The sequence below is a fragment of the Cyrtonyx montezumae genome, unplaced genomic scaffold (assembly GCF_038088225.1).
Source record: "Cyrtonyx montezumae isolate F1298 unplaced genomic scaffold, pur_monq_1.0 scaffold_23, whole genome shotgun sequence".
In the NCBI taxonomy this organism is placed as follows: domain Eukaryota; kingdom Metazoa; phylum Chordata; class Aves; order Galliformes; family Odontophoridae; genus Cyrtonyx; species Cyrtonyx montezumae.
Window position 1 is genome coordinate 3,522,650 of NW_027071970.1, and position 8,914 is coordinate 3,531,563.

Sequence of the window (8,914 nt, forward strand, 5' to 3'; positions counted from 1 at the left end):
CTAGGCCTTTAGCTCAACATGTTCCCTGCTGGGAAGCTCCCAGGACGCTGCAGAGCCATCGGACCGCACCATCTCCGGCACCGCTGTGTCCCCACGGCGTCCCCAAACCTGGCGTTCGTACCGGCCTGCCTCCCCCCGCATCCTGCTGAAGTCCAGAAGCTGCAGCGTTTTGTTTCCAGCTCCAAAAAGCTGTTTGTCATGACGGGAGCTGGAATCTCCACCGAGTCGGGGATCCCTGATTACCGCTCGGAAGGCGTGGGGCTGTACGCCCGGTCGGAGTGGCGGCCCATCCAGCACGCAGAGTTCATCCGCAGCGCCGGCGCCCGGCAGCGCTACTGGGCGAGGAACTTCGTGGGCTGGCCGCAGTTCTCCTCCCATCAGCCAAACACGGCCCACCTGGTGCTGAGGCACTGGGAGGAGCTGGGGAAGCTGCACTGGTTGGTGACCCAGAACGTGGACGCGCTTCACACCAAAGCTGGGAGCCAGCGTGTGACAGAACTGCACGGCTGCACGCACAGGTACGCTCCGGGCGGAGGGGGGTGGGTAACTGCTGGCGTCCTGCTCCGGGTCACCAGCATGTGGGTGCAGCGTTAGCTGCTGAGAACAACACCTGAATGCACTGTGCTAGTGGAGATGGCTTGTTCAGAGGTCGAGAGGACAGTGCCAGGAATGCTCAGGACAGGCACAGCAGAGAAGAGCTCCACAGGCTGCCTGTGGTCACCCAAAACTTCACAATGAAAAAGCACAGCCTTAATTGTGTGAGGGAACACGAGGTAGGGGTCAGAGTGCTTAGCGTAGAGCATCTCTGCAAAGCAGTGCCGGGAGGCAAGCAGGCAACTCAGTCCTGCACTATGCAGCAAATAAATGTGATAACAGCAACAGACTTCCCAGGCCTTGCAAGGAACAAGCTACTGGCCCCGGGGCTTCGGCTGACATAAAGCTCTCTGTTCAGGCTTTGCTCTGCATTTCAGGGTTTTCTGCCTGACCTGTGGAGATCAAACCTCACGCTCTGAGCTTCAGGAGCACTTTGAAGCTCTGAACCCCAGTTGGAAAGCTGAAGCCCTTGGTGTGGCTCCGGATGGGGATGTCTTCCTGACGGACGAGCAGGTGCGCAGTTTCCAAGTCCCATCTTGCAGGAAGTGTGGTGGAATCCTGAAGCCCGACGTGACGTTCTTTGGAGACACAGTGAGCCGGGAAAAGGTGGATTTCGTGCACCAACGCCTGGCAGAATCGGACTCCATGCTGGTGGCAGGATCCTCTATGCAGGTAGCGAGGTCTTTCCCCCACACTGATTCCTGTTTCTGTACTTCTCAGTCTGCAGCAGCCCTGGGTCCCGTAGCTGAGGATGGCTGCTTGCTGGCAGATCACCACAGCCACTTCAGCTTCTCAGTAATTATTATTATTGTTGGGATTTGGATCCACAGTTGTCCTGTCTGGGTTTCCTTGTAACTCCACTACCAACCAGTCTGTCGTGCTGCTGTAAATACCTCAGTTCTGCAAACATAGCACTCCACACAGAAGCTTCTTGAATATGTAAGCCTCTGTTAGCTTTCTAGGCCTCGTGGAAAGCTATGTGAAATACCAGATTTTACAACCTCTTAGTCCTAGTTAACCTTCTGAAGAAAGCAGAAAAACTTCTGCTTGCTGCTCACATCTGTCCTTTGTACCACAGCGTGTTTTCTCTATTACCTTACAAGTACAGGGAAAGGCAGTTTAGAAAACACTGCTTTTTAAGCTGTGGAAGCTTTGGGAACAGAGTTTGTAGGTGATTTTCCAGGAACAAGTTCTACTACATTAAGAAAAATGACTTCAGCACCTTCAGAAAGGCATAAAGTGAAGGCTTCCTGATTGCACTTCCCTTTGCTTCAGGATACTGCAGACATGTGCCTTGAGTGCTCACAATCCTTCAAACAGGAATGGCTGAAATGCCTCAGGTTCATTCCTATAGCACCTAAGCTGGGCCACGTGAGAACTGCAAAAGTAGAGGTGTTTGAGGACCTGTGTTAAGTAGCAAAAACTGCTGCAGACAGTTACTGACAGACAAGGACTTTCCCTTCAGTGTACTTTCTCCAAAACTGAAAACCCCTCACTGAGGAGAGATTAAAAGCTGTTGTCTTTTTCTGAAAATTAAGTGTGGCTGCATAACCCAGCCTACATATACAGCCCCGTTTCCCACTGCCAACCATCACCTATTTCATTTTCTTCAGTCCTTTCTGTCACTCTTCTTTGCCTGTGCTCCAATAACTGTGCTGTGGTGTTCCTGCAGGTGTACTCTGGTTACAGGTTTGCACTGGCTGCCCAGGAGAAGCGGCTGCCAATTGCAGTCCTCAACATCGGGCCCACCAGGTTAGATCACTTTGCATCCCTCAAGCTGAATTCCCGCTGTGGAGAGCTGCTGCCTTTAATTGTTGCACACTGAGCCAACGAGCTGAGCATCAGCGGCTGTCAGGGTAAAATTATCTCTGCAAGGTGAGTACCTCCTGGGGCAGTCACCTTAAAGGGTAAGAACGTGGGTTTAAATAGCCAGCAGATGCTGGGGCTGAACTAAAAACTCCTTCAGACAACGTGCATCAAAGCCTGGCTGCACCTTCCCACGTGCTTCTGGTGCCCTCGGGTGGGCCGTGGTGCTGCGATGGTGAACAAACAAAAGAACGGCCCCAGTCCATTTCTCACAGTCACAGAACTGCAGGGGATCATCTGCAGATTCAGAGAACACCATCAGTGCTGGTACCTTTGCACACTGCAACGTTTCTTGGTCGCAGAGCAGTTCAGGAGGGCTTCTGCAGTCACTGATTTGAAAGCTGTGCCTGGTTGAACCGACCGAGTTCATCAAAACACCGCTGTTGTGAAATGTGAATAATATAAATGCTCAATTCCATCTATAAAGCAGCATCTCCCCTCCGTTCCTGCAGGACTTTGCCTCTCCAAAGGGGAATTACTTCGGCCTGAAGGGCAGCTGTGATTGTTTTGCATGGCCTCCGGTGACACCAGGAGAGGGCAGCAAGACAGTTACCTTCACTGAGACCATCTTAACGAGGAAGAAGGATGTTGAAAATGAGCTCTTCTCTGCCTTCCCTCTGTGTAAACAGTGCCTTTTCTTTGCATTCACTGGCGAAAGACAACTGAGACAGGATATCCAGACATTTGAGAAAAAAGACCCTTTTTTTTTTTTTTAACAGTCATCAAGAATGGGGGTGGGAGTTTAACCAAGATACTTCAGGCATCGATGTGGGACACACGTCATCCGTGGGCAAAGGCAGGGCATGCAGAGAGGGTAAAGGAGGCAAAAGAAACTGTGGTTGCCATTTCCCCTCCAGAAAAAAGTGGATCAAAGGGGAAGCTCGACAGGAATACTGCTCTTGTAATGAGTTATTTGAAAGCACAGGCCACAGAGCTGATGTCAGCAAGGAGGGAAAGTCAGCACTGCTCTAACTGCCAGCTGATCAGCTAAACTGCGTACTATCTCAACCTTTTAAAAATGGTGTATTGTTGAGATGCCAAAGGATTGCCTTTCAGCTAATCTGACCAGAGCTGCTTTCAGAGTTGCTGCTACCTTTTCAAGAACGCATTTTTAAAAGGTGTTATATAATTAACAAACAGCTAAGTTGCAAATTAAAATTGTTTACATGACTGCTGTTTGTGCTGTCATTTCCTTTCCCTCCTGTGATTAAGTCAGCCTCAATAGCCAGTTTAGATTCATTTTTTCCATTGCAAAAATGCAAGGTGTAATTACTAACAGCTGATTAATTAAGATACACAATTAAATCTGTGCAATAGGCTTCCCTAGGGATGACCTCAAGCTTTTATAGATGTGATTTGGTGCACTCCTAACTGTCACTTCTGGGCAGCCACGTTTTGTTGATCCGTAGCAACACAATTGCTTCAGGAAGGTGGAAGGTAGAGCCGAGCCAGCTGGGCCTTAAACCCACGGTTCCAGATACAGATGCTACCTGCAAGCTGGGGCACAGACCCCAGTCCTGTCCCTGCCCACTCACATCCAATACCTCATTACCACCTGCTGTACTTATTTTTCCCTCCTTCACCACCTTCTTCAGTGCAGGTAAGAGGAAAAGCTGAGCCATAGTGGGAGAATAACAGTGGAGGTGCATAGCATAGGACTCCAGACACAAACAGAAACCAAAACACAGTCATTAACAGCTCCAGCAGGCACTGCTTGGTGGAGGACACAGTCTGCTCCTCAAAGTCCTCAGTGGAAATCCACTCACAGAAACATACACTGAGGAAGCACTCCTTGTCAAACTCATCCAGGATTTCCATTCCATCCCTGATGAAGACGGCGGTGCAGCCCCACAAACTCCTCAGCTGCAGGAGGGAACGGAGCTGCTTTAGGGTGAGACACCATCACCTCGCCACTCCCTTCAGACAACGCAGGACACGAGTGGGACGGCCCTCAGAAGGCTCCCCAGCCCCTCCCGGCCGGGACTCAGCCCACCCGGAGCAAACAACGGCCGGCAGACGCCTCAGCACCACACGCGGCCGCGCCCCGAGGGCTCCGCACCGCCCCGGGACCGCTGCCCCACAGCGCGGGACGGTGGTTCTCCCGCGCCTTTTCTAGCCCCGCCCCCGCCCCTCCTCTGGGCCAATCAAAGCACGCGTTTGGCGAAAGGGGCGGAGCGTGCCGCCGCTCCGCGGGTGGAAGTGGCGTGGCGTGGCGCCCGCCCACGCGCCCTCCCTCGCGGCGCAGCGCGGAGCAGGCGGAGGCGCGCGGTGCGGGGCGTTTATTGGCGGCAGCGCTGCAGTTAGCTGCTGCAGTATTTCTCCTTGTCCAGGTGCAGGTGGGCTTTCTCATAGGGCGCCTCGGCGAAGCACATGGCGGCCGCGCGGTCGCAGTTACAGGTGAACATCGCACACTCGTCGTTGGAACCTGGAGGGGAGGGGCGGCGGTCAGAGCTCAGTGCTGTGCCCCATCTCAGCACGAGGCCCTGTATCTCCCCTCACGTGACTCTGCCATCACTGTGTGACCATGTGGCACACAGTGACCCACGTCCCTCGGGTGTCCGAGGCACTGCAGTACTCCATCACCCCAAGGGAACGCTGAGCACCGTGCACGCAGTGTCACTGCAGCGCTGTGCGTGGCGGAGCCTCCCCCTGCGCGTCCCTCCCGCACGCAGAGCTGTGCAGCCCCACTCCTTCCGGACAGGGCAGGCACAGCGGCACGGAGCACGGCCCGGACTCGGGGTGGGACGTACTGCTACACGTGATGGCCTTGTTCTCACAGGAGTACTTGTACGACTTCGTGTAGGGGGTGTCCGTGGTGGAGGAGCACACCGACTTTGCCTTAGAGTAGCACTGGTCATGTGCTTGACAGCACCTGGGAAACATGGAGGAAAAGGATAGAAGATGCTGAAATGCTAACTCAGCTGACTTGTAGCATGGGTAAGTGTGTATAATGAGGCACTGAGCACTGAAATGCTCCAGATATTCAGTGATAATTCAGAGGGGACAAAGGACATCAAAGGGACACACATCAGAGTGTGTCCTGACCACAGGAGCCATTGATTCCAACTCCTCCGTGCCAGCCCATGCTCCCTGAGGTGCCTGCTGCACGCTGTATGGGAACTGCTGAACCACGGCCTGAACCACTGATTGGTCACCTGGGGTGAGCACCGAGTCAGCCATGGGGCCACAGGTGAAGGTGATATACCTGTGTGAGTGGAAGGGGTGGAGCCTGGCTGCACCTCTCCCAAACCCCATTTAAGGGCTGACCACCACCAGGGAAGGATCTCTTCTTGGAGATCCCTCCCATGTGGAGTCCCCTGTGAGCCTTGTCATCCTAAAGGTGAGCCATCTTCTCTTTTGTATTATTTGTATACTGTTTATATAGAACTACTTAAAATATACCATCCCCTATACTGTCTCTTTGTAGAGTACCATCCTTGGGAGTTATTTACCCCACACATGCATGCTTACTGCAGCAGCTCTCAGAGGACAACAAAAGCAGCACTTACCCTGTGTCCCCATCAGCACCTGGTGCCCAAGGAGCCAACAGCTGCCACAACCCAACACCCTCTGGCTGTCAGTCCAGCAGGACTCATGGCTGCTAAAGCCACTTCTCAGCATTTTGCAGCTCAGCCCTGAGCATGTCGATGGTGGAGCTCTGGTTGGTGGGCTCAGAGCTGCCCCTGGGACTGCAGGCACAGCGCTGCTGCAAAACAGTGCTGGAGTGCATGTGGCTCAGCCACCACAGAGAGCAACAGATGCCATTGCATTTCTTTCCCAGTAATAGGGCACAAAGGTGTGGCACTGGGACACCTTTTCCCTTGAAGCCGTCTCCAGGAGAATGCTTCATCCCCAATAACCAGACAGCTCAGTGAAGGAGTACAGGAGGGGCTGAGGAGGGGCTGGCATCCAGAACCACGAAGCACAAGAGAGGAAAGAGCTTTGTAACAGCAGTCCTACAAACCTGTCCAGTTCGTCCACGGGTGTCCCACTGCCTCCCAAGCCACAGAAGCAGCCGTAGTTGTTATATTCAAGGAGAGGATTGCTGCTTGGGATGGTGCACTTGATCATGCTGCGGAACTCCCATAGTGCGCGAGGTGAGATGGCAGCGATGGCAGCCACCGCTGAGGAGAAGCACACGGGTTAGTGTTGGGCAGGAGGCAGCAGGGTGGGGGGCCGAGGGGGGACGTGTTGCCTACACACCTGACAGCAAGAAAAGCACACCCAGAGTCTTCATGCTTGTGGGATCTGACGATGTGACGGCTGCTAGAGAAAACGCAGCTCTTTATACTACAAGCTCACCTTGAAATGGAAGTGGGCTCCACACAACAGTGTTTATGTTATCAAACAGATTTCTCCTATCTGAAACTGCAAGTGGCAGATTGTGGCATGAGCTGCTGAAGGCCAGTGGAGTTGAAGCCAGCCTTCCGTTTTAACAGCAAGGGAAGAGGCAAAGCTTGTCTTTCCCCAGCAATCTAAAATACCAGAGCATTTATTCAGGAAACCTTGAGTTCAGCAACCCTTCAGCAAGCTCGACTGCATCTTTCTGTAAGCGATGGTGACCACATCTTCTCCTTCAGAGTGGCTGAATCTGTTGGGGTGTGCACAGGACCCAGTGCTTACGGACCCATAGGACACCTCTGTAACGTGGATGTGCTGCTGAGCTGCCAGAGCCATCACCACCTGTCACAACCTCCCTGAGTCTCTGGGATTCCCCACTCATGCATTACCTGAGGCCAAACAGGTGCTGAGTTATGGGCTCAGGATTCCTATGTCCTCTAACAGTGAGCGCATTGAGCAAACACTGAAGACTGATGTAAAGGAGCCGGTGCCTCAAGTTAGTGGGGAAAAAACCATCTTGAGCTTTTGCCATGGACCAAGCTGCTGACTTTCCCTTCAATATCAAGTGTTCTCTTTCTGCTTTGCTTCTTTGGCCACCTTTACTCTTTGTAAATATTTCATTTCTCAGTTTTTTAATCAATGAACCTCAGGACTCTGTGGTTCCTTCTTCCTCCTTTCTCACCATCTGATTTTATTATGGATGTTGCCAAGAGAGCCCCCAATAAATCGGCCCTGTTAGGTCACAAATAAGTAATATTATCATATCTAGGATCTAGATGAGGGGATCACTCAGCATGAGAATGTGTAAATTCAAGATAGACCCACATCTAACCTCTGAACTCCAATGCTTGGACTCTGTAATAACATCACCACAACATTGGTACAGCCATCGTGTTTGCTTATTGCTCCTGGTATCTCTTATAATAATATCAAACTTGTATCAACCATACAGCTTGTTACATCAATGGGATATGCCAAGGAAAGATCTCATCATCCTCAAGTGGATGTTCTCACTACATACATTTTCAGAAACCACTGCATCATGGGTGGAGATGTTTGCAATGTCAATACAATGAGGTTGACATTGTCTGCACATTTTGCTGCATCTCCATCCACACTGCTAAAAAAGACTGAGATTGGATGCTCGTGCATCCTCTTCCTTTACAACTGGGACTGTGTTTCTGACTTAGTGGTATTGTTTTACAATTTGTTGTATTGTAGATAACTTCTGGGTGCCATAGTGAGTGGTGCAGAACGACTGGATTATCCACGGGATGGCATCACAATAACCACACTGGTAATGGTATGACAGAAGTGGGTGATTTCCCTGTGTTACTGATGCAACCCCAAGGATTACAATTATTAGGCACTACCTAGGCTGCTGTGTGCTTCCTCCTCAATTCTACTAGTGGACCAAATGTGAACTGAACAGGATTCAGTGTTACCAGTGCTGGATCTACAGGCCTAGCTCTTCTAGGTGTAATTCCAGCACCCCACTATCAGTAATGCCCAGACACGATGCACTTTGCCTATCAATTAACCTTTCCTTTATTTGCAGAGACAGAACCTGGAAAGAAACCCCACGCAAAGCTAACGGAGGACGATAGGCTATAGGACGTTTGGCTCTTTCATCCTCTACACAGGATGTTAAACACATGACTGTGCATCACTCGATGAAGGCACACGCTACCTTACTTTGTTTCAACATGTGATTCAATATAGAATTCTGGAATACCACCCAATGGACGTTCTGGTTCACTGCTCCCTTCCATTGGCACCTCTATGGGACCGACTGAAAAATGATCCTGAGATGGAACAAAGTATTCTGACAGTTCTAAGGGAACTAATATTTGTGGCTGTAGCTGCAAATACCTTGTTTTGTAGAGAGCTGACCTTGGTAGTTTATCTTACTTTTGTAGAGACTTGCTTTGCAAGCAGGTGTTCTGCTTGGGCTCTGTATCATGCACTGGCCACGCAGATATGGTGTGCAAATGGAAAAAACCCTGCAGACACTGGGGAAAATAAAAGCAGGAGAGACACTGGGAGGGGTGAGAGAGGAAAAGTGCACCTTGAAGCAGGGGAGGCCCTGCTGGCCCTGCACATCACATCCACC

At 51.4% G+C, this 8,914-nt stretch overlaps 2 protein-coding genes across 2 annotated transcripts; one reads left to right on the forward strand and one right to left on the reverse strand.

The window, feature by feature from the left end:
• Positions 1-18: 18 nt before the first annotated feature.
• Positions 19-3,116, forward strand: SIRT4 (sirtuin 4). Its single transcript, XM_065738655.1, has 4 exons — positions 19-518; positions 972-1,266; positions 2,267-2,469; positions 2,913-3,116. Exons 1-3 carry the CDS (start codon positions 19-21, stop codon positions 2,417-2,419), a joined length of 948 nt encoding a protein of 315 aa, XP_065594727.1. The 3' UTR covers positions 2,420-2,469; positions 2,913-3,116.
• Positions 3,117-4,760: 1,644 nt separating this feature from the next.
• LOC136050041 (phospholipase A2, minor isoenzyme-like) lies at positions 4,761-6,707 on the reverse strand. The gene is made up of 4 exons (XM_065738656.1): positions 6,664-6,707; positions 6,425-6,584; positions 5,211-5,332; positions 4,761-4,885 (listed from the first exon to the last, which is right to left on the reverse strand). The coding sequence occupies exons 1-4, from the start codon at positions 6,695-6,697 to the stop codon at positions 4,761-4,763; spliced, it is 441 nt and encodes a 146-aa protein (XP_065594728.1). The 5' UTR covers positions 6,698-6,707.
• Between the last annotated feature and the right edge of the window lie 2,207 nt (positions 6,708-8,914).